We start from the raw sequence: 25,063 nt of genomic DNA on the forward strand, positions 1-25,063 counted from the left end.
GAAACCCAGTCATACCAATAAAGTGTAAAACACTGTGACCAAATCAACTGTGCAACAAAATAAGATGAGAATAATCAGGTGTTAACTTAGGTATCTACAACGAAAAGTATGTTTCTGGGCCAATTGCTTTTGTCTCCCTTTATAGTCAAACGGAGAAACAGTCCAATTTAAAACACGATTAGTCTTATCTACCTGAGGATGGTCTTAAACGCCCTGCAGAGGACCTTTCCATTGAGCATAAAAAGACTAGCCAAATACCTCAAAAACAGGTGTCTACATTTTAGGTATCTGAAGGCAAGTGAATGAATCCAGTCTTCAAAAGAAGTATAAAGCACTTAGTTCTGAGAATATTATATTCTGAGAATATTAGTTCTTATTTCTTAGTTCTGAGAATATTAAGAAACCTTTAGAAAGAATCATGATTGGAGGTGGCAGTCAAAATGCATATCTTTAGTGGGTAAAAATTAGGTTAGTACCCTCAGCACCAGGAAATAATAAGTACATTTGAAGGAAGCTCAGAGGAATGACTTTACTGCAATTATTCTCTTGATTACGTTTAATCTGGAGTTCAAAAACTAGAGCATGAGGAAACTTCTACTGTGATATGCCTGTAGCCCTAGAAATATAAAATGTGAACCAGTGACATTATTAATCTCATGAAAGTCATAACATTTTCTACAAATTTTCCAAGGAGCATCTAAGGACAGTCAGTGGCAGGATTTTATACCACAGATGTATGCAGTCATTCAGGTGCACATTAGATCAGTCACGTTCCTGGAAATAAATTGGAAATAAGTTGGAAATAAATTCCAACTCAGTTATACAGTTCTGTTCCAAAGTCATGCTTCTGAGAACTGTTAGAGGCATGAGATTTACAGTAGAGAGAACTATGATACTGATTTCCTGTTACTGAGAGATGTTAAGAGGATAGCTACTTGGTATCCACATAGAGTGTGAGAATGTTTATTTTTCAATCAGATTTTCTCACTAAGGACCTTGCCAAATTGTAATGATAATAAAAAGGAGGGAGTCAAAACCACAAAGACATAAAACCTGGCCAATTAGCACTAAAAGACAATAACCAGGAATAAACATCACCAGTTGATGAGCTCTCAAGAAACTCCAGGTGACTATGACTTTGCAACTAGTGAGGATGCAAACATGAGGGTTGAGGATGTTGGATGGGGTCAGTGGGACCATGCTAGCTGATGAGGGGATGTTCAGGATGAGGGGATGTTCAGGTTAAGGAGAGCCAGGAGGAACAAAGAGGGGGATAGACAGAAAAGGGATCTAAAAGGGAATGGTTCAGTGTAAACTGGGGCTGGTCACTGCTGGTCTGGCTGAGCTGTGTGCCTGATCACTGCCTTCTGTCCTGTCTTATTAAATCTTTTCATAACTGTGCAGGTATTCTCACTCTATCCCGTGTGTACATGTGCTGCAAGAAACAAGTACGATCTTCTGGGGGGATCGGTGTGAGTGGATTTGGTGCCAGCTACTGAAGTGAGACTGGGGGCATGGGCACCCTTGGCTTCTAGTGTGAGCTATGGGAGCAAGCGGGTCCCAGTGTAGCTACTGGAACTAATAGGTTCTCAGCCTACAGTCACTGGGGTGAGAAGAGTGTGTGTCCTCAAAAACAGTTACTGAGGGGACTGGCATGAGTGAGGTGAGTGAGGGGCTCAGCACTGGCAGCTGGAGCAGGACCATGGGTCACAGCTCTTGTGCCTTGTGCTGGCTACTGGGGGCAGGGGGGATTGTCTGTATCTCCCTCAAACTAGGTGTGTTTGGAGTGTGCATGTATATTCACCAGCAAACTTAAAGCTGAAGCAGATAGCGAGTTGGAGGTCCAGGCAAGGGTGTAAGATGCACAGAGAGTCTGTGCTGGTGCCCAGGGAGAACCTGTGAGTGTGGGATGACTGTGTGAGTGCTGCATGTTTGGTGCATCAAGCTGGACCAGCCAGTGGGCAGGGGACCTGTGGGGCGGGTGAGAGGGCCAGGATGTGGGCGAGGGTACTGTACAGATAGAGGGGCTATGCAAGTGGACCCACAAATGTGCATGTGCTTGTGAATCCTGGGGATGTTATAGTGTGCCTGCACTAGTGACCTCCTGTCTTTGCCAACCCCAGAGGAGGAGGGGACATGCCTGTCTGCATTCGTGTGTGATGAGAGTCCTGTATGTATTGTCTGTGACAGTCTGTGTGGCTGGCATGTCTGTGTGTCTTTGTGTCTGTGTCCTCAGGGATATGTGCTTACCTTTACTACTGGTTAAACCTGCAAATAGAATAGCAGCAGCTCCATCCCTGAGATCCTGAGTCCCTAGGCACTAGGCTGGGCTCCAGTGGCTGGGCAGAAGGGTCCCAGGCCAGGGCTGATGGAGCCTCCAGCTGCTCTTGACATCCTTTAATAATGCTGAAGGTGTTTGAGACTTCAAGGTGCCCTGGGATAGCACTAAAGCCCAGCTCGCAGGTTTCTACATCCCCAATGACTAGAGTAATCTCTGAAGAAAACAATATTCTTTTTTACTGCTCTGATTGTCTTTAAAAGGCACTACATAATTTTGCTGTAGAAGCAATTTCATGATTGAACAATCATGCAGATGCTCATATAGGTTCTCACGTACTTGCAAGTCAAAATGCCTGTGTGTGATGTAGTTTCATTGTCCCTGTTCTGTGAAACTACCTGATTGTGCTACTATTTCAACTAAATTGATAGAATTTAACAAATTCCTTTTCTTCTTCTCTGCGAGGCTAGTCTTTGTCAACTAGCATCATGACATCTGCGTGAAGGGCAGGTAAATTCCATTTATGGTCCTTTGGAGAAAACATGCCTGAGGTTCCATGGAATATACCATGTGATAATGTCACAGATTATTCAAGATGTGGCAGGAGAGAATCTACATTTAACATACAATTTAAAATCTGCAATGTAAGCTGACTGTAGGAGTTATCAGCCCAACACTGTCCTTAATGTAAGAAAACAAAGGAAATTCTTCTAGTGAAATTTGCATGATCCTTTTTGGAGGCACTGGATGACAGAACTGCTGAAGGTAGGAACTTACTTCAAAATGCTCTTTGTGAATACATAAAGCAAATCCAAGGAAGAGTGAAGACCAAAACTTGAAGGTCCTCATAGCCACTAAACAAGAATTACACAAAGTGAGAGTTGTTTCTCTCAGTTGTTTCTCTCAGTTTCTGTTCAGTAAACCAATGACTGCTGTGAGACTTACCGACTTTAATTAACAGCTGATGACCAAAGCGATAGTCTAAAACTTTAGTAAGGGATCAAAGAGCAGAATTAGGTAGATTCAACTTCAGGTGCATGGATCTGACAAGTTAAGAAAACTGGTGTGAATGTGTGCCATTACAAACTGCAGAAAATATTTGATGTCATTCTCTATTCTGTTATGCACAGGTTATATTGAGGTATCTCTCAGACTTTGGAGCTTCAAATAGCACAGTGTTCTTTCATTTCTTTGTTAACGGAATCAGTCAAAACCAGAAAGATTCCTTTTAAATACATCAGACCTTTAAATGCCCAAGAACATTAGGAGTTTCTTTATTGTGCTTGTAAGCTAAAATCATCTGTGACTCCCAGTTCCACAGCTTTCACTTTCATGTTCATGTCAGAAAAGAACGCTGACAGAAAGGCATCTTGTGTGAGTGAAGTTTTGGCAGAAAGAATTTAGATGAAGTCAGTATGAGAAATGATTGCATCATGGCAGGGCTGTGTGCACTGCTCTTGCTCTGATGATGTGTCCTTCTCTATGAGTGGTGGTCTGTTGACCAGGTCCATGTGTGCACAGTGGAAAAGGTGCTTCCCTGCTGTGTGCCCATATATGCATACATTTCTGCTGCCCAAATGCATTCTGTGCCTTGAGATTTACTGGTGTCGTCCACAGGTTGGTTGCCCCTTTGGGAAGAGATGACAAGTCGGAAGAATGCAGAATTAATGACCACTTTCTCCTCTGTGCCAGGCTAATTTCTTCTCTCCTTCTGTGCATCAGTTTCCCATTCTGGGCAGAAAGAAAACACAGAGGTACCACGGCTGGCACAGCGCTGCATGAATATCCCATTGGCATCGCACACACAGCAACACTCACCACGGTAATGAGGCAATGTGACTAATGAAGGAGATGGTACTGAGCTTCACCCTCTACACTTTATTAGTGTTCTCTGTGGGTATCTTTCCCTCTAATTACTCCTTCTTCCATTTTTTGTCTGTATACAATGGGTATTTGGGTTTGCTTTGATTTGTTTTGGTTTTGCTTTCTTTGGACTGTGGGTGTTTTGGCTGTCAGCTGGGCTTTCTCTGCAGTGCAGAAAACACCTACAAAGCCACTTGGGACCACAGACCTGACATGTGGGGGGAGCCCATGTTCTCAGCAATTAACCATACACCCATAATGGAGCCAACCCTTAAATACTAACTCCTCATAGTTGTATGCTTGGTCACTGTCCCAAACTATGAAATGTAGGGAGTGCTAACATCACGCACTTGCAGCACGCATGGACATTGCCTTCTTCCTTTGTTCAGCTGAGCCCTCTATAGAGTTTCACCCTCCAGGGATTTCAAAGAAACTCCTCACTTCAGCAACTGGCTGAAGCACCGTGATCTTGGTCCAGTGACTACCCCTCTGACAGTCCGTCCATTTAATTCCTCCCAGATGAAGCCAACAGATGATCCAGAACCAGGAAACCACACTCTGCTGACTGGATTTGTCCTCTCTGGATTGTCCAGATACCCAGAACTGAAGCACTTGCTGTTCTTCACATTCTGCTTCATTTACACCATCACCATCTTTGGGAACCTTCTCATCTTCACGGTCACACTGCACCCCTCCCTCCGCATGCCCATGTACTTCTTCCTCCGGGTCCTGTCCTTCCTGGATATCTCCACAGCATCGGTGGTTGTTCCCAAGATGCTGGTAAACTTCCTGTCAGAGGACAGGAGCATTTCCTACATGGGCTGTGTCGCACAGCTCTACTGTGTGATTTTTTTAGCAGCCACTGAATGTTACCTTTTGGCAGCCATGGCCTACGACCGTTACGTGGCCATATGCAACCCCCTTAGATATGCAATCATCATGAACAGCAGAGTTTGTCTTTCCTTGGTCCTGCTGTCATGCTGCAGCGGTAATGTCGCGTCCGTGGTGCAGACAGCTTGGGTGTTTGCATTGCCGTTTTGTGGGCCCAGGAAGATTAACTACTTCTTCTGTGATATTCCCCCCCTCATCATGCTCTCCTGCACTGACACTTCTTTGTATGAAAAGCAGATCGTTATAGCCACAGCACTGGTCATCTTTATGCCATTTTGTCTCATTCTGGTATCCTATGCCTGCATCATCTCCAGCATCCTGAAAATTTCCTCTGCAGAGGGCAGACACAAGACTTTCTCCACCTGTTCCTCACATCTTACTGTTGTAACACTGTATTATGCAAGTGGGACCTTGATTTATTTACGGCCAAAATCCAGTAATTCACAAGACACTAAGAAAGTCCTAGCTCTCATGTACACGGTCATAATTCCCACATTAAACCCCCTGATTTACAGCCTGAGGAATAAAGAAGTGAAAGGAGTACTAATAAAAAGAATAGCTGAGCTGAGGAAGATACAAACTTATTCTGCTTGAAAGGAATCTTACTTCTCCTCTGTATACTTGGATTTTTTGTTTCTTTTATGCCTGACTTTTATTAAACACCCTGATAACTTGGAGCACTTGGAAAATGAATGTATCTCAAACTCCACTTAGAGATTTTGTGCTTCTTCTGTCCAGTGTGAGTTTATATGAATCTTACCACTTCCATATTCATGATATACCACCTTGCACTCTCTTATGGAAAATAAAGTTTCAATCTTTGTTTCCAAGAAAAAAAAGTTAGTATTTCATACAGTACAGTCACTATAGCACAGACTGCAATATGTCTTAGACTAGTATCTTGTCACCTGGGCCATAGTGTCACTTGTATTTTTCATGTCTCTGTTACTAGTCCTTTATGCCATGAATAAAATTTTGGAGAAGTGCCTGAGAGCCTCATTCAAACACTCACAGATAAATGACTGGACCTTGGAGTCATTTACTTTCTGTCATTTGGAAGGCAGGAGGAAATCAGCTCTAGCTTTGTCAGAGAGTAGGAAACTGAAGGCAGTCTCCTACATGACCAAGGTCTGTAAGTTCCTGTGTGAACGTGTGGCATCTGCCTGTATGTGCCATTTCACCTGGTAATGCAGAGAATCTGTGTCAGATTTCACAAGGTTCTTCTGTCTCATGTTTTAGTACAGCACATGGGCATCTTCCTTCTATTTCAGCAGAATCCAGAGACCAAGACTCATCATTTAGTCTTCCAAGAATAAGTGGGAGAAAAATGTGTTGTTTGGTGAATTTGGTTAAACAGAAAAATGATCATAATGAGCAAGAAAAACCTCTCATGGGAGTTGTCTCCACTGAGTTTTGCCTGTTACCTTTTAGGGACAAATACGAAAGACAAGCATGAGTGCAGTTCTACCAGTTGCCTTTTCTTGCAGTCCAGAGGGTACAACCACCATCTTATCACAATGGACTCTGTCAGTCATCTCCAGTGCCAACCTTCTGCCAGGACGTCCCGAGGACTGAGAAGCTCCTCAGAACAACCAGATCTCCAATGGCCGCTGAGTGTGCATATTTGTGCGTATACACATACATGTATGCTTGTGTGTACGTGTGTATGGGAGACCTCTTTGCTCAGACCCTATTGAGAACTTCTTGCATACTTAGGCAGGTGGCAGAGGTGCTGCAGTGTGCTGGAGGTTGGTCTTGGACTGTGCTTAGTGGAAATGGGTTGCCTTTGCCCTTCTCAGCTGGTGCAGGGGTGGCCTACCTGCTGTCACAACATCATTTGCCTCAGCAGGAGGAGGCTGCTTGAATCTTTGTAATCCTCCTCCTACACTGAGTGACATCTGTGGAAGAGACTGTTCTCTGCTCTCCTCATCTCCCTAGTGTCCTGATTCAAGGCCTTCTGCACCTTTGCAACACTCCTAATTTTAGAAAAATGCAGTAAAGACATCTGCATTTTAGCTAGCTGTCCTTTTTTTCTAGATAATGAGGAGAAATGGGCACTTCTTGAGAACAGGTCATCTGTCCTACTTTAAATTCCTAATTTAGGATCAGGGCCCACCAGAATACTGTATCCTTTTCTCTCTGGTGATACTCTATTAGAAAGGCCGTGCAACAGTCAATCCAAACAATATCCATAGAATATGGCTGAAACATATGAAAAAGCTTTAAAGAAAAAAGCTACAGAAAATGCAGTTGTTAAAACCACAATTAGACATTAGAAGCAGAGGGAGCAGTAGTCATGACCTTATTTAAGTAGTTCTTGGGAAACAATCAAGACTGCAAGAGAGATGAGTTCTCATCATTTTCAAGCTGAGGTGATTGAAACCTGTAGTGCCCCTACTTTATGGTACAGTGTACAGGTGGGAGATGGGGAGCATGCTTTTCTCTAGGTGTCCTGCTAAAGCTGGGCTGCAGTGCAGAAAAGACAGAAAATGCAGTTTGTTTTGTTTGTTTTCTTCATCACTTGGCACTAATGGACCTCAGTAAAGGATATGCTATTGTAGGAAGTCTTATTTCCTAGGAAAGACTAGTTGTTATTGGTTAGGGACTATTCAGAAGGATGAATAGCAGGTTCTAAGTCTCCACAGGAGATGGAAAGTTGCATTAGGCGTTCTCCTGGTACAACCTAACTATACTGAATGAAAGCAGGATTTTCCACATAAGAATGCAGCAGCAGAGATCCTTGGTTAGCTGTTCCAATGCACTCCTATATTTAGGAATAAAAGACTGAATTTCAGTCTTTTATTCCTAAACTCACCAAGAGTGCACTCTGTCCTATCATCAAGGTCATTGATGAAGATGCTAAACAGTACTTGACCCAATATTGACTCTTGGAGTACTCCACAAATGTCTGGCCTGCAGCTGGACTTTGAGCCCCTGATCACAATACTCTGAGTGCAGCAGTTCAGCAAGTTTTCAGTCCGCCCCACTGTCCAGTTAGCTACTCCATGCTTTGTCAGCTTGTCTATTATGATGTGACAAGACCGAGTATGAAAAACCTTACTGAAGTCTGCCCTCATCCATCAAGCCAGTGATCTCATTGTAGAAGGCTGTCAGGTCGGTTAAGCATGATTTCCCCTTCATAAATCCATGCTGATCTCTGAAGCAGCTCAAACCCCCTCATTCACTGCTAGTATCTCCATTTCATTTGGGGTGTACCAACACCCCCAGCTATAAAATCCTAGAGGTCAGCCTTGGGTCTCTGAATGTTTTCTGCCAAAGGCTCCAGGTGAGACCATGCTCCCCAAGTGTGGTGCAGACTACACTCCTCACAGATGGTTCTTTCTGGATTGTCCCAAGGGCTGCTGCAGGAACTCTCTCGTTTGATCTGTTCAAAGGCTCATTGCAGCTCAGGGAACAAGTTTAAAGAGTTGTTCTTTCAGGTCACTCGACAGACAGGACTCACAAACTCACTGCAAGAGGGAATATACATTCTCCAGAAACTCACAATGCCCAGGAAAGATTGTGTTTCTTTTTTGCTAGTTGGTGGGGATGTGGTTCTTATTGAACACATCCATTGTGATGTGACAACACCCATTTTGCCATTCTGTTCCCAAAATCTGGACCTCTTGTGCAGGTCCTCTGACCTTGCTTTATGGCAAAATCAGTTTTCAGAACAAAGAGGACTTCTACTTCTCAGCATTAGAATCCAGTGTCTGGTTTTGGTATAAAGAAGGCATCCTCTTTTCAGATGATCTGCCATTTCAGCAAGATTACACGTCTTTTCAGGCATCAACTCCCAGGCCTTTGGAAGTGAAAACTGGTCTAGACATCTATCCAAATTCTCCCACACAACTTGCCACCCAGGCATTGGCTGATTTAGAGCATATTCCTATGTGTCTTCCCCAATCGGTTGGTTACTGGAGTCTCCACCGTGTGGTGGGTGGACCCTGGCCAGCTTTTAAACCCCCACTCTACCTCTCGTTCACTCCCCTCACCCATGGGATGGAGATAAAATAGAAGGCAAAAAGACTCATGGATCAAGATACTGACAGCTTAATATGGAAAACTAAAGCTCTGCACTTGGGCAAAGGAAAAAGAGAAAGTCAGTCACTACTTCCCATCGGCAGGAAGTTGTCCAGCCACTGCCTGTGTTGTGGTTTGTGCCAGACTGGCCACTGAGATGAATGACAGGACCTCAGCACATGTAATGGTTGCTTGGGAAGCATACCGCAAACTCTTATCATTTTTCAGTCATGCTGCTACCCAAGCAGGCAGTCACATCTCCTGTTCTGATGCAGGTGATTAATCTATCCGTAGTGCAAGAATTTGCATTTATCTTTTCTCAGTTTCATGAGGTTTCTCAGTTTCATGAGGTCCCTCTAGTGTGTCTAGGTCCTTCTGAATGTCCTCCCTTGCACTTGAGTATATTGACTGTCAATCAGTGCCAGTGATGGACAGTGCCATTACTTCACACTCATGTTCTCTATAAATTGTACGAGACTGTTTTCTGTTTCCTCCTCCAGCTCTTTGATAAAGATGCTAAACAGGACAGAACGAAGGATAGACCCCTGAGCAAATCCCATCACAACTAGTCTCCAGGTAGATGACAAACCATTCACCATTTCCCTTTGAATCCAAAGATTCAGCTTTTCCCCCATCTGGCAGTCCACCCATTCAGACCACAATATCCAAAACTAGATACAAGGATGCTGTGAAAATTTTAACGATATATGGAAGGAGAGACCATCTGCTCCCTCAACATTATCTGATCACGGACCTTGTCAAAATGGGATCATAAGGAAAAGGAGATAGTAAAGATAACATTTAGACACAGAATCCTAACGCACAAACAATGATGGAGACATTGAGGGAGGCAACAACAAAGCTAATCAGCTAATCAGATGGACTCTCAAGGAACTGCAGGCATCCCTTCAGAGAGGGCCAACCTGGACTTTGCAACTGATAAAAACGCAAATGGTCACATATACTGGATGGAGCTTGTGGGACTGTGCATACTGAGGAAGAAATGTACAGAGAGAGGGAATCAGGGAGGAACATAGAGGCAAATAGACAGAAAGGGGTATAAAAGGGGCAGGTTGCGTGTGAAACACAGATGATCAGTGCACTTGTCTGGCTGAGCCCTGCACCTGATCACCACAGTCTGTCTTGTCTTCCTATTAAATCACTCCTTATCTCTCTCTCTATCTATCTCATGTGTATGTGTGCTGCAAGGACTAAGTGCCAGGTACTGAGGGGACTAGTGTGTGTGTGTTTGGTGCCAGCTACTTGAGCCAGACCGGCAGCGTAGGTGCCTGTGGTGTCAACTACTGAAGCCACTGGGAATGCAGTGTCAACTTATTGGAGAGGCTTATTGGTTTTCTGACAGTTTATCACACAGGCGCACTCTGTTCGTAACGTGTCCAATCCAACAAGGAATATAGATGCAATTCAGTCCATTCACAGATGTCTGTGCTGCAGCATGAGTAGCTCACGGGTCACAGTCCTTTCACAGGTTGTATATGCTGTAGTGTGGCTTATCGCCTATCGCCAGACTGCTGTCCCTTCCGAGTATATATACCTCTTTGCAGGTAGTGACGTCTCCAACCCTACCCCCACCTATTGCAGCATTTTCTCTCTGTGCTTTTCTCAATAGTTAATGTCATAACTTGTCTGGGGAACTTCACCATTGTTGTCACAGTCATCAGCCACCTGTGGCTTTATAACCCCATGTACTTTCTGCTGGGAGGCTTGGGCTTTCTAGATATCAGTGACTCCTCAGCCAATGCTCCCAGTTTATTCATGATGACTTTCTCAGACTTGATGAGACTCTGGGTGCAGCAACGGGCTTTAAGTTCCCTGACCTGCCTGTAACATCATTCTTTGCAATCCTTCTCTGCTGTCTCTTCTCTCTTCTTTCCAAAGATTTAGTTGCCCTTGTTCAAGGTCAGCACTGGTATAATGTGGTTGCTTAACCTTGTATTAATTTGCTGTGAGACACTTAAGTCACGAGAAAGTTGTAGGAATACTCATTTGGAAACTCCATTCTGCCGATCAGTTCAAGACTTAAGTGTTTAAGTTTAGGTCCTCTTTTTGTTTCTTGCTCTAGCTATGCGGGTATGCTGTGCCTGGCCTTGTATCTTGCTGTTTTTTAACTCACCTTGACTACTTGATTTCCTGGCCTAAATTTCAACCTGCTTCACTACTACGGACTTATTTAGCTAACATGGGAGAGTACCATCGCCTTGTTTTGTCCAAGGGCTGAGTTACAGTGCAAATGGGAGCTGGATGACGTGAACAACCTTGGATCAACAAGTCGCAAGAGAACAACTGAAACTGCTCTAATGATGTCATTGTGGACTTTGTGATTGGTGGCCTGCACTGACATCAGCTGTAGTAAATATAGGGGAGTAACGTTGCTACAGCATGCAAATGCAGGGCACCCGAGGAGAAGCTTTCACGTGTTGGTGCCACTCTGCCACCCAAGAACCCAGTCCTGAGACTGTCTGGAGAGCGTCATCTTTCCTGGATTTGACTTATGCTGGCTCACTGGAATGGTAATTTCAGAAAATCTCAGTTAATTGTGTGTTTGCATGTATGTGTCAGTGTAAAACTATTCCTCACTCAGCTTATCCTTTGTTTGGTCCGTTTAACTTATTGAGCTTAGTGGTGTCGTGTTCCTCGGCATCCCTTTCCCTCCGTCAGTTAATGGGCTGTTGGCTGACTGGTTACTGTCAATGAGTTTGCTCTGGTCTTTTTTTGTTTGTACTGTGGGACTGCTGTTTTTGCTGGTGAGCTGCGCTGCTCCTGTCTGCCTTGCTGTCACTCTCAGTCCCTGGCTTGCCTTCCCTTGCGGAGAAGGCAACTACCCCTGTTCCCTGACATCTCTGTTTTCAGGAAACATAGCACACAAACTATGACCAACAAATTAAACAGGTATTGCTAGTCATCGTAGCTGTGAGCAGAACTTTATTGTTTCAAATGAAAATCCAAATAGGACAAGGAAGGAATAGATTACTCTAAATTCTTTACTGACACAAGCCCAGATTCCCTGGCAATCCCTGATTTGGCTGATCCTGTGGTTTCTCTCTGAATTGAACATCTGGCTCTCCAGACCAGGGGACGCATACACAAAGAGGAAATGTCCCAAATTCAGGCTTTGGCCATGCCAGCAAGCAAACAAACTTAGTCAAACCAACTGACTCTGCAAACTTCATCCCCTACAAATGAAAGCAAGCACCCGCAAGCAAGGCTTATTGTCCATAGCATAAAAGAATACTTCATCTGATCAGTACAGACAGGAACTGAAATAAAAATGAGAGAAACAATTTATGAGAACAAGAAAAGTTCACAGGGATTCTGAGAAAGCGTGGGAGGAGCCTAAAGGATGCCTGGAGAAATGCGCCTCATGTTCAGATGGGAGAAATGAAGTTTTTATGTGTTTTGGGCAGGTAATTGGGACATGCAGAGAAAATGGAATGGGCATGAGGAACTTCTGCCTTCTGGAGGGTTGGAAACCAACTTGGTAAATAGCAAAGTATAAGAAGGGTCTGACATGCTGAGTCAATGAACTTAAGACAAAGAGGGAAATAAGGGATAGAGAGCAGAATTCCTGGAGTGAGACTGAATGGAAAAGGAAGCAGAGAGAAGAGAATTTGATGTGAAAATGAAAGTTCTGAGATGTGATGTGGAGTCCTCACAGACACAGGGGTAACAGGGTGAATTAGAGCAGGTAAGGCAGAACAGAAGTCTGTCTTCTCATGGAATGAGCTGTCATTCCTAAAGGCTGTCAAAATGCCTCTATGTAGGGTCAGAGAGCAGAATACTGGTCACGTATCTTCAGATACTTACAGGATAGGAATCCAGATATAAGCTAGTCTTTTGGGCTTCATTAGAGTCAGTGGGGAGAAAAAGACATGCCCAGAGCATAGTTTCTCTCATCCTAGGGTAGGTATCAAGACTAGGACAAATTGATCGCATTCTTCAGCTGCCATTTCCTCAACCTTGAATTCAACAGGACTGCACAACCATTTCACATGCAGAGATTTAGGATGCTGAGGGCTGAGGTAGAGAGAGGTGGAGTCGAATGTGTGTATCTGAAAGACATTTCAGGTGGGATCCAGGTTGCTAAAAAGAAATGCCTAAAGCATGCCATCTGACTTCCAGCTGCCATACCTTAAGGGCACCCATAAATCATGTATGACAGTTGTTAACCCAGTGTAAATGTCTTGGGTATTTTAGGACATCTGAGATTACTTTGAACATTTACTTCTAGAAAAAGAGTCCCACTTTTGTGATTGAGCTGCTCATCAAGGTCTGCTTAAAACCAAAAACAAGAACTAAGTACACTCAGAGGATCATTGAGATCATCTTAATTTAGGTGTCTGAGATAAGTAGAATGAATGCTTGTATAAGTGAAACGAACTGTAGTCTGCATATCCTGGGTCCTCTCTGAAAGCAATATCCAGGTCACACTGAACCTCATAACAGCTTGTCTGTTCTCATTCTTCAGATTGCTTGTCTCACTGTATTGGCAAGAAAGTCAAGAAAGTAGGCATTCTTTTGCTAGCTGAAATGTTCTTTTCTTTTCTCAGATCACATCTGTTTGCTGTGAAACAGTCATGCCTGCAAAGTAAAGAATATGAAATACATCCTGTTTCCCTATTGTAGTACCTCATAAATTACTCTAAAGTATTTATATTTTTAATGATTGCCAGAGCAGGAATCCCTTAGGGGCTATAGCAAAACTATTTTTGTTCAGACCCAGGAAAGTTTGTACAGATTTCCAGTAACTTTGTTCCTAGCATCTACTTTGATGCTTAGACAGAATGATGTATGAGCGTTTTTTTTATTTGTTTTGTTTTCTCTTTGGAGTCCTTTGTGGAGGAGAGGAATCAGACAACTCTGAGACTGCAGACAAAGCAGTCCTATGTGGAATAAGGGCTTTTGGTGTGTGAATGGAAAAAGGTAATATTAGAGACAAACACAGTTGCAGTGAGGAGGGGCCAAAGCCTGCATTACTGGGGAAAAAGAAGTCTATTTATGAAGATAGCAACCAGTTGTAAAGTTACACTGGATTTTAAGGGTATAGATGCAGAGGAGCTAAACTGAACATCAAAGAAAACAGTTCCTAACACTGAGGCTACCTCCACTGAACAAAATTTCCATTGTATAGTGCAAGGATATAAGGAGGTTTCGAGGATGGGGGTTTCTGAGCTAGGAGAGGAGAAGGATTATCTCTCTTGATGTTGAAAAATGTACTTTCATCAGCTTCCCTTCTACATTGTTCCTCTCATAGGCATGCTCAGATGGTAATGAATGGAGCCACAAAATGTAACCAATCCTGTGACAGAATTTGTCCTCCTGGGCTTCAACCACAGTCTTAAGACCCAGCAATTCCTCTTCGTGGTCTTTTTCCTTGTCTACATGATGACCTGCTTGGGAAACATCACCATCCTCACCACTGTTATCACTGACTACCACTTGCACACACCCATGTACTTCTTCCTGGCCAACTTAGCATTCACAGATATAACTGAATCATCAGTAAATACTCCCATTCTATTGTCAGGTCTCCTCTCCCAGCACAAAACTGTTCCATTCAAGGACTGCATCCTTCACATGTTTCTCTTTCACTTCATTGGTGGTGCTCATATCTTCCTTCTTGCAGTGATGGCAGCTGATCGGTATGTGGCTATCCATAAGCCCTTGCGGTACTTAACAATCATGAACCATGAGGTACGTGTAGTTCTAGTTGCAGGGTCATGGGCAGGTGGATTCATTCATTCTGCAGCACAGATTGCTCTGCTTCTCCCTTTACCTTACTGTGGTCCTAACACCCTGGACAATTTCCACTGTGACATTCCACAAGTACTGAAATTGGCCTGCATTGACACCTACCTGACAGAGCTGCTGATGGTCTCAAATGGTGGACTGCTCCTCACAGTAATTTTTGTCTTGCTCCTCATTTCATACACTGTCATTTTAGTCAAGATAGGGAGTCAAGTCACCGAAGGAAAGCACAAAGCTTTGTCGACGTGCATAGCCCAGATAACGGCAATAAGCATAACGTTCATTCCAGGAATATTCATCTATGCTCGCCCCTTCAAGACATTTGAACTGGACAAAGTGGCCTCCATCTTCTTCACTGTGCTTGTTCCGGTGCTGAATCCCATGGTCTACACCCTGAGAAATACCGAAATGAAAAAGGCCATCAGAAGACTTGCTTCTAGGGTCATAAGAGATTCTGCCCAGGTTTAAAAATGCATCTTCCTATGCTTTCTCCCTTGCCTATGAGATGTTTCTTCTTCCTGCCTTTTTTGGTTTGAGAGTCATATATACTTTTCTCCTTTCCATTTTTTCTGCAGTAAGATTTTAGTAGTGTGTGATGACAGTGTTTCCTAAAGAATGTCTACACCTGTAACTTGTGCCATTAATAGCCACCTGAAATCCTTCCTTCATATACTTCCACATTTGGATGACTTTATTAAGACAACCAGGAATTTTTTGATTCTCATGAGTATATTGTGACTGATTATTTGCTAAGTTTTTTGTTTACATTTCCTGTTTACAATGTACAGTTATATTCTAAAGGAGCAAATAATTCAATTTGACAGACAGTATCTGTCTTATCTGTTTGTTCACACTTTAAATGTTATACTCCTTTAGACTGGAGTCAGTTAGTCACTGAGTTGACTGAAACCAACTCTCTAATCAAGTACAATGAGAAGGACAGAATTTTTCTTTTTTGTCAAAAAATATTTTTTGATCATTACTTTTCTATCTTAGGTAATGTCATGGTTTAACCCCAGCCAGCAATGAGGACCACGCAGCCTCTCACTCGCCCCTCCAAGTCCAAATGAGGGAGAGAATAGAAAGAGTAAATCAGAAGTTGTTCAGCCGTCTCCAGGGAAGCAGGGCTCCATCACGTGTAATGGTTACTTGGGGAGACAAACACCATCACTCCAAATGTCCCCCTCCTTCCTTCTTCTTCCCCCATCTTTATATACTGAGCATGATGTCACATGGTATGGAATAGCCCTTTGGTCAGTTGGGGTCAGCTGTCCCAGCTGTGTCCCCTCCAAACTTTTTGTGCATCTCCATCCTACTCGCTGGTGGGGCGGTGTGAGAAGCAGAAAAGGCCTTGACTCTGGGCAAGTACTGCTCAGCAATAACTAAAATATCCCTGTGTTTTCAGCACAGATCCAAAACATAGCCCCATACTAGCTATTATGAAAAAAATTTAACTCTATCCCAGCCAAAACCAACACAATTCCTTATCTATTCAAAACAATTTTATTATTCATAGCTTTTTATGAATATATATATTTACTTTTAAATGTGCATATGTAAACATATTTGAACATAGATGTAAATGTATATGCATGTGCATGTGTAGATATGTATATCCTGGCCCTAGGAAAATAAGCAACCAATCACAGGGCATTATTGTAAAATCATATAGGGTACAACGGCAACAAAAGCAGCAGCCCCAGAGGCAAGGAGCAGCAGGGTTACCGAACCATGTGACTGGAAGGTGAGCACGACTTCCACATCAGGCGGGACATGTGACTATGGGGGTGGCGTGGGGTTTCCACTGACAGGTGGTGTCCTGGCACCTGCCACTTCTCATCCTGGATAAGATTGTGTTCTGGTTAATCATGTAGACAGGGTAAATTGTACTGAATTCCCTCTGCCTTAGAGCAAGCCTCAGAAATCCTAGAAAACAGCTAAATTAATCAGTTGATGTGTTGCTGGTGCAGGATGTGATGCTTTACTATAGAATCACAAAATGAATGTTTAGTGTTGTCGGATTATGCTGCTGCTTTAATTTAGCTTCTAACATTGACCTTCTAAAAGTCTGTGTTGAGTTTAATTTTCTGTTAGCATTACATATATATAATGTATTATGTAATATATAATATATACTGTACATTCAATAAAAATGTATAAATACAAAATTGAATCAATTTCACTTAACTGTAGTCATGTAGATCGTATATCTTTAAGCCTAAGCTACTCATTTGTTGTAGTTAATGAAAAGAAATAAGCGCCTCCCAGTCCTGATTCATCTGACCCCTTGATACACTGCCAACTACAATTAAAAGAAATATTTTAGGGAAAAAGACAAAGACAGAAAATAAGAAATAGGGAGACATGAGTGGGGCAGGGGGAAAGTTGTTAAGTGTATTTGTTTTACACTTCCTGAAAGTGTGTATCTCTGTCAGTGGACTATGGAGAACTCATCCTGAATACTCGTAAAATGCAGAAAATTAATCGATCTGGAGAATTGTAGATGATGGCTTTCCATCGTGTGCATTCTCAGATGAGAATGTCTGCAGAATATGGGAAGTCAGAGGATGTGGGTTCATTTCTTTCCCAGAAGCAAAGATTAACAGTCATTTAAATGCAGAATTAATCATGAGATCATAAAAGGTAGGTTGTAAGGTACCTCTAGAGGTCACCTGGTCCAGGAATAATATGTGTTAAAATAAATAGTTAGTAAATACTAATAAAGAATTATAAATAAAGTCATACATCTTAGAGCTTTTATTAAGACACCTGGGCATCTGAGTTAGCGCTCCAGAACCACAGCTGCTGCCTCAATTATCTAACCATCACCCTTGGAACCAGAAACAACCTGCACATCTGAAGAGACAAAGAAAGCATAATCTAGAGGATGCAGAGACAAAATCTTCTGCAGAGTCTGGCGCACCATGTTCACCCTCTGTCATCAGGTGGTGAGTGAAGCAGCTAAGGTCACAGGCAGTCTGGTTGCAGTCTTGGTGCTGGCAGTCAGGCAAGGATACAAATCGCTATGAGTGAATCTGGCATTTAAAAGAGCTGAACCTCTAGTGCATGCAGAGCAGTACTAAATACATGGGAGTGTGGGAGAGGATTCATGGCCACAAGAGCAATACTTCAGGTCACAATGATGGACTACCAACAGAGCTCCTGAAAGGGAGGTGCATATTGAAGCTGTTAGTGGGTGTTTGCAGTATTTTAAAGCTGGGATTGCAATAAACTTCAGAAATACTGATTCCTGGTGTGGAGTGAAGCTAGGAGTTGGATATCTGAAGAGCTGTTGGTACTTGTGAAGGACCTGGGAAGACAGGGGATAAGAGCTGTAGGGATTAGGGGAGTTCGGGCCTCAGCCGTCTTGCATTCACACGTGAATCACGAGTGCTGATAAAACCAATCTCATTAAGAATAACCTTGAGAGAACTCAGAATCAGTGAGGAAGAGAAGTGCTACAGGCAATACTGTGCTCATTCTAGTACAGGGACTTGAGATGTTAATTGCTCTCTTTGCCTGAGAATGAAGGACACTCGACCTTCAACTATGGATAAGAAGAAAGGTGAGTACGTAACTTCAGGGAAAAGGGACAGATACTTGGGAAGACCAATGGGTATCATCTAGCTGGACTTCTGCAAGGCCTTTGACACAGTCCCCCACAACATCCTTATCTCTAAATTGGAGAGATACGGATTTGATGTGTGGACTGTTAGGTGGATGAGGAACTGGCTGGATGGTCGCATCCAGAGGAGGGTGGTCAATGGCTCGATGTCCAGATGGAATGGGGTGACAAATGGTATCCCTCAGGGATCCACACTGGGACCAGTGCTGTTCAATATCTTCATCAATGACATAGACAGTGGGATCAAGTGCACCCTCAGCAAGTCTGCAGATGACACCAAGCTGAGTGGTACAGTTGACAGGCAGAAGGGAGGGGATGTCATCCAGAGGGACCTGGATGAGCTAGAGAGGTGGGCCTGAGCAAACCTTATGAAGTTCAACAAGGCCAAGTGCAAGGTCTTGCACTTGGGTAGGGACAATTCTGGTTATCAATGCAGGCTGGGGGATGACGTGATAGAGAGCAGCCCTGTGGAAAAGGACTTGGGGGTACTGGTGGATGAAAAGCTGGACATGAGCCAACAATGTGTGCTTGGCAGCCCAGAGGGCAAATCTCATCCTGGGCTGCATCAAAAGAACCGTGGCCAGCAGATCGAGAGAGGTGATTCTCCCCCTCTACACTGCTCTGGTGAGACTCCACCTGGAGTACTGTGTCCAGCTCTGGAGTCCTCAGCACAAGGACAGGGAACTGTTGGAGCAGATCCAGAGGAAGGCCACAAAGATGGTCAGAGGGCTGAAGCACCTCTCCTATGAAGATAGGCTGAGAGAGTTGGGGTTGTCAGCCTGGAGAAGGCTCCAGGGAGACCTTATAGTGGCCTTCCAGTACCTGAAGGGGGCCTATAAGAAAGCTGGTGAGGGGCTGTTTGCAAGGGCATGTAGCGATAGGACAAGGGACAATGGTTTTAAACTAGAGCAGGGTGGGTTTAGATTAGACATTAGGAAGAAGTTCTTTACAGTGAGGGTGGTGAGACACTGGCCCAGGTTGCCCAGAGAGGTGGTGGAAGCCCCATCCCTGGAGACATTCAAGGCCAGGCTGGATGAGGCTCTGAGCAACCTGATCTAGTTGAAGATGTCCCTGCTTAGTGCAGGGGGGTTGGACTAGGTGACCTTTAAATGTCCCTTCCAACCCAACTCATTCTATGATTCTATGATTCTATGATTCTACTTGTTTCTACCGAGTTTGTCAGTAGCGATCTTAGAAACTGGTTAGAGTTAGTATTACTTTTTCCTTCCATTCTATCCCTCAGGTTGCTATGTCGACTTATTCAGATGTATATATCTATGTCAGCAGCATGGTAAATTATGCAGTATGAATACCGCCATAAATAACTCATGAAAAGATGGCTTCACTGTAGAAAAGACCAGAATGAGTCATCACACTCGTAGATTGTGATTCTTGAGTCTCCTGTAAGCTGTTTCTTTTTGAACTAAATCATTTAAAGGACTGAAAAGAGACAAATTAAGAAGTGCATTATGTAATTTACCTGGTAAATTTGTTTCCAGTAGTGAAGACAAATTTATTAGCAGTGAAAATAGGAAGAAAGAATAGTTCAGAGTAGCCAGTGTTTTTCACTGTGGGAGTGGGACTGGGTAAACCACAATCTGCAGATGAAGGGTGGAGTCTCCGTCTCTGGAGACATTCCAAACCCGCCTGGACGTGTTCCTGTGCAACCTGCTCTAAGGTGACCCTGCTCTGGCAGGGGGTTGTACTAGATGATCTCCAGAGGTCCCTGCCAACCCTACCATTCTGTGTGATTCTGTGTGAAGAGGATCTGGACACAGGAAGATTAATCACAGCAGGGAAGTAGGTAGAAAAACTGGGAAACATTTACCATCTATCTAAAGTGGTGTGGCAGGAAACAGCAAAGAGGGAGTAACCTTGTTTGGTTCTTTGCTGGGGGCTGAACAACTCAGAGTAGTAGATACTGAGCCGTGTGGGAGAGATGTAGATGCAAAGCCATGGAAGTCAAGTGCCTCTGCAGAAGTCTCTATAACCAAGTAGAGGTGAAGGGAGAGTGTTGTTTCTGCATTAGCTGGATGTGTAGGATACAATACAATACAGGACAGCAGAGTGGAGTGGGAGGTTCCTGCAGGAATTTTTCTGTCATGTGATGAGATGGGAAGAGACTGGAGCTGACCAAACCACTTAGAGGGAATTTAAAGTGAGGCAAAGAGAAACTCAGATACAGATGGATAAAGATTCGCAGTCAGGTGAGAAACTTATACACACATGCAGCACAATGAGCCCTTCAGCTGTCCATGAAAGAAAGGAAGAGATGAAGAAAACAACTGTCAAGAATTTTTTTAATTTCAAGGCATCACATGAAATTTTGACTTTTGACAAAAACATCAAAAAGTGACGTAAGGAGTATTTTTTCTTTGGTTTTTATTCCTTTCTTATGTTCCTTTGCTTTTTTTTCTTTATTCTGAATTTTACTACTTTCTGCCACTTTCTCCTCTTAGTTGTTTTTATTTTTTTAGTTTCCACTGTCAATACCGATTTCATTTCTCACTGGTCTCAATAAGGGAACTAAACTAAAACTGCTCTAAAACTAAACAATCCTTACAGGTCTGGGCATTTTCTCCCACAGAAGTACTTTCAGTATGCTTTATTCTCTACCTCAACATTTCTGGTGAAGTTACTAATGCAGTAATATACAGATGCCGTCATGTAGACAGACATACCATCTTTTTTAGCAAAATGGAAGAAAAACATTACAAAATCTGGAGGCAAAACCTCATATAACTTTCTTCTGACCCAAAAGAAGAAAAAGAAGTGGGAGGAATGAAAGAACATAGATAAATGGAAAGACTTGAAAAAAGATTCGGACCCATTTTTATTGTTTTCTTCCACCTTCTAGAGAGGTGTTAAAATCCACGGTTCCATTCAAAATATATGTAAATGCAATTATTTTTTACATTCTATGAAAAACTGTCAGTTTGTTTTCCAGATTGCTATCACACCGGTTCATGGTGGATTAATTTCATATATTTAGAAAACTGAGTTTCATTTATGTTTCCAGTGTTCTGTTGACTTCATTGGAAAATTAGACACTTCTGTGGAATTTCTCTGGAGAAAGGTGGAAATCTGAATGCGATCCTCAACTCCCCTGAAAGACAATTGGGAAAAATGAAATATTTTGGAAAATACTTGTACTGGTCTATGCTAGAGAAAATTTAGATAGAATTCATCATTCCCTGGGCTGGCTTTACTAATATAATTTAGTATAAAGGGATTTTAAATTTTTTAATTTCAAACAACTTCGCAGCTGTCAGATGAATTCACCCAAGGAATTCATAGACCTTCCTTCAGATGGGAGTGGTCTATACTTAGTTTCCATTTATACTCAGTGGATGTGATTTAGGTTAATTGTGTAATTTTAGAGTGCACTTTGTCTTGCTTTGTTTAGCTTTCTACCCTAGAATTAGATCTGTCTACCCTGGAAGGACTTGCTTTTGTCAACTGGAAAGGGAGTAGACATAAGTAGCTCAAATACAGCCATCTACACCTTAAACCACAAAAATTATCCTGCCCATGGAAGAATGGACTGATACTTTATAACCTATATTCCATCCAGGTGCCAGTTCCCAGGGTGCAGAGAAAACAAAGAAAATCTGATAAAATGTGGACATTTCCAGTTTATGTTTCCAGTAAAATGCCAAGGTTACAGGAAATCTAAATTACTGGCTTTCAAGTATTTCACCATTAGGAGTTCCCTAAAACTAGGAAATGGGAAAAGGGCATACATTTTAGGCAATCTAAACATGCCTGAGGTTGTTCAAATATTTCTGAAGATTTGCACTGGTGTGGGTCCCATCACATGTCCCCCACCCTGCCCCCTCCTCCCCTCCCCCCACCATGATTACTGTCTGTTTTTCAGGGTTCTGCAGAGTCGAAATGGATCACGAGAACTATACAGTAGTTACAGAGTTTATTTTGTTGGGATTGTCCCAAAACCATGAAGTCCAGATGATTCTCTTCTTGTTCTTCCTGCTCTTCTATATGATCATTCTGCCAGGCAACATCCTTATCATTCTCACAGTTCAGGGGGATTCCCAACTGGGATCACCCATGTATTTTTTCCTGGCCAATTTGGCATTCTTGGACATCTGCTACAGTTCTGTGACCCCACCCAAAATGTTGGCTGACTTTTTCTCACACCAGAAGACCATCTCCTACAGTGCCTGCATGGCCCAGCTTTTCTTCCTCCACTTCCTGGGAGCAGCTGAAGCTTTCCTGCTCATGGTCATGGCCTATGACCGTTATGTAGCCATTTGCAAACCTCTTCATTACAACAGGCTTGTGAACAGGGGGATATGCTGTGTCCTGGTTGGAGCTACATGGGGTGGGGGCTTCATCCATGGCATCACTCTATTTGGTCTCAGCATCCACCTTCCCTTATGTGGTCCCAACATCCTGGACAACTTCTTCTGTGATGTCCATCAGTTGGTCAAGTTGGCCTGTGCCAACACTTACATAGTGGAGCTTTTGATGTTCCTCAACAACGGAGTTGTTATCATTATGTGCTTTATACTTCTCCTAATCTCCTACACTGTCCTGCTGCTGAAGCTCTGGACACGGTCCTCCAAGGCAAAGAACAAAGTAGCCTCCACCTGTGTTTCCCACATCATTGTGGTTTCTGTCATGTGTGGCCCAGCGATATATATCTATGGTTTACCCTTCCAAGCTGTCCCAAAAGAAAAAGTTGTTGCTGTTTTCCATACAGTCATCTTCCCCTTGACTAATCCCATGATCTATACGTTGCGTAACAAGGAGATCAAGGACTCTATGTGGAAGCTGGTCAGCAAATACATATTTTAGTGTGGAAAATAAAAAAAAATAAAATAAGGAAATAAGTTAAAGTTTTTTTAATTTTTTGTTTGTTTGTTAACAGATTTTCTTAGGAACAACTCCATAGTGTACATTATGTAGCAACTTAAAATATATTAAGCAGGTTTCAAATAATTTAATTGTCAAAAAGCCTTAGAGTGACACTAAAGCCTGTATGAAATAACTTAAAGAACTATACTGTGTAAAGCAATTAACACAGTTGTTTTATGAAGTTTTATTGTTAAAATTCTGTATCTCTACAGAAATTAACTGGCGGGTGTGAAGCATTTATAGAGTCATTACTGAACTTCTGGTCCAGATGCAGATAGGTCAAATCAGGTGGCAGGCACATCATCAGCTTATTTACATAAATCTTTGGCTGTTTGACTCTCACATGACTCTGCTCCTGAATGAGTTGATTGTTTCTCCACAAAGAGAGAATGTGCAAGTCACTGGATGATCTAGCTTGTTGTAAAGCTTTGCTTTTTCATATAGCGTAGGGAGGCTGCTGAAATCTGAAATCAGAATTCAACTACCAAGTAAAAATCAAAGGCAATGTGGACATGCCTTATGATAGGCACTAGTGACAGGATTTGTCTATCGAGGTATTGACATCTGTAGCATCCGAATTAGTCATGTAAGGATTCCTGCATAACTGATGGGTGTTTCTGGCAAGAAATTCAGCTAACTCATTTATACTGGTTATTTTCGGAATAAACCACACCTTAGGCATTTTTAACTTGCCCTTAGGGCTCACTCTGTAAACTAGTTCTCGGCTTGATTCCAAGGTGGAATCATAGAATATCTCAAGTTCGAAGGGACCGTAAGGATTATTGAGTCCAACTTCCTGCTCCTTGGAGGACTATCTAGAACTAAATCATATGACTAAGAGCATCATCCAGACACTCCTTCAACTTTGAAAGGGTTGGTGCCATGACCACTTCCCTGGGGAGCCTGTTCCAGTGACTGATCACCCTCTCAGCGAAGAAGCTTTTCCTAACTTCCAATCTGAATTTCCCCTGATGCAGTTTCTTTCCATTTCCTTGTGTCCTATCACTGGTCACCAGAGAGAGGAGATCACACTTCCCCTCTGCTGGGACCATTGAGGAAGTTGTGGACTCTGATGAGGGCACCCCTCAGCCTTCTCTTCTCCAAGCTGAACAAACCAAGTCGTGTCCTCAAGGCCTTTCACCATCTTTGTTGCCCTTCTCTGGACACACTCGAGTAGTTTGGTGTGCTTCTTATATTGAGGCACCCAAAACTGCACACAGTACTCGAGGTGGGGCCGCACCAGTGCAGTGTAGAGTGGGACAATCACCTCCCTTGACCAGCTAACTATGCTGTGCTTGATGCACCCTGGGATAGGGCTGGACCTTTTGGCTGCCAGGGCACACTGTTGACTCATATTCAACTTGCCACCAACCCAAGCCCCCAGATCTCTTTCTGCAGGGCTGTTCTCCAGCTTTTCACCCCCCAATTTTTTGTATAACCAGGATTACCCCATCCCAGATGGAGAATCTGGCACTTGCTCTTATTAAATTTCATATGGTTGGTGATTGCCCACGTCTCTAGTCTACCCAGATATCTCTGTAAGGCTTCTTTACAGGAAGGGAGTCCACAGGTCCTCCTAGTTTAGGATCGTTGGCAAATTTAATGTACATTCAACTCCTGTGTCCAAATCACTTATAAAACATTGAAGAGCAGTGTCCTTAAAATTGAACCCTGGGTAACCCCTCTGGTGACTGGCCACCAGACTGATGTTACCCCATTTACTATAACTCTTTGAGCCT

The 25,063-nt window shown here is 43.0% G+C and overlaps 3 protein-coding genes across 3 annotated transcripts; all 3 read left to right on the forward strand.

The window, feature by feature from the left end:
* The first annotated feature begins 4,660 nt into the window (after positions 1-4,660).
* Positions 4,661-5,626, forward strand: LOC141732686 (olfactory receptor 10A7-like). The gene has a single exon (XM_074561980.1). It carries the CDS (start codon positions 4,661-4,663, stop codon positions 5,624-5,626), a length of 966 nt encoding a protein of 321 aa, XP_074418081.1.
* An 8,721-nt stretch (positions 5,627-14,347) lies between these two features.
* On the forward strand, positions 14,348-15,289 carry LOC141732643 (olfactory receptor 4D1-like). Its single transcript, XM_074561902.1, has one exon. It carries the CDS (start codon positions 14,348-14,350, stop codon positions 15,287-15,289), a length of 942 nt encoding a protein of 313 aa, XP_074418003.1.
* A 7,051-nt stretch (positions 15,290-22,340) lies between these two features.
* LOC141732729 (olfactory receptor 4N5-like) lies at positions 22,341-23,264 on the forward strand. Its single transcript, XM_074562045.1, has one exon. The coding sequence runs from the start codon at positions 22,341-22,343 to the stop codon at positions 23,262-23,264; it is 924 nt and encodes a 307-aa protein (XP_074418146.1).
* Positions 23,265-25,063: the final 1,799 nt, after the last annotated feature.

The sequence above is a fragment of the Larus michahellis genome, chromosome 18 (genome assembly GCF_964199755.1).
Source record: "Larus michahellis chromosome 18, bLarMic1.1, whole genome shotgun sequence".
NCBI lineage: Eukaryota > Metazoa > Chordata > Aves > Charadriiformes > Laridae > Larus > Larus michahellis.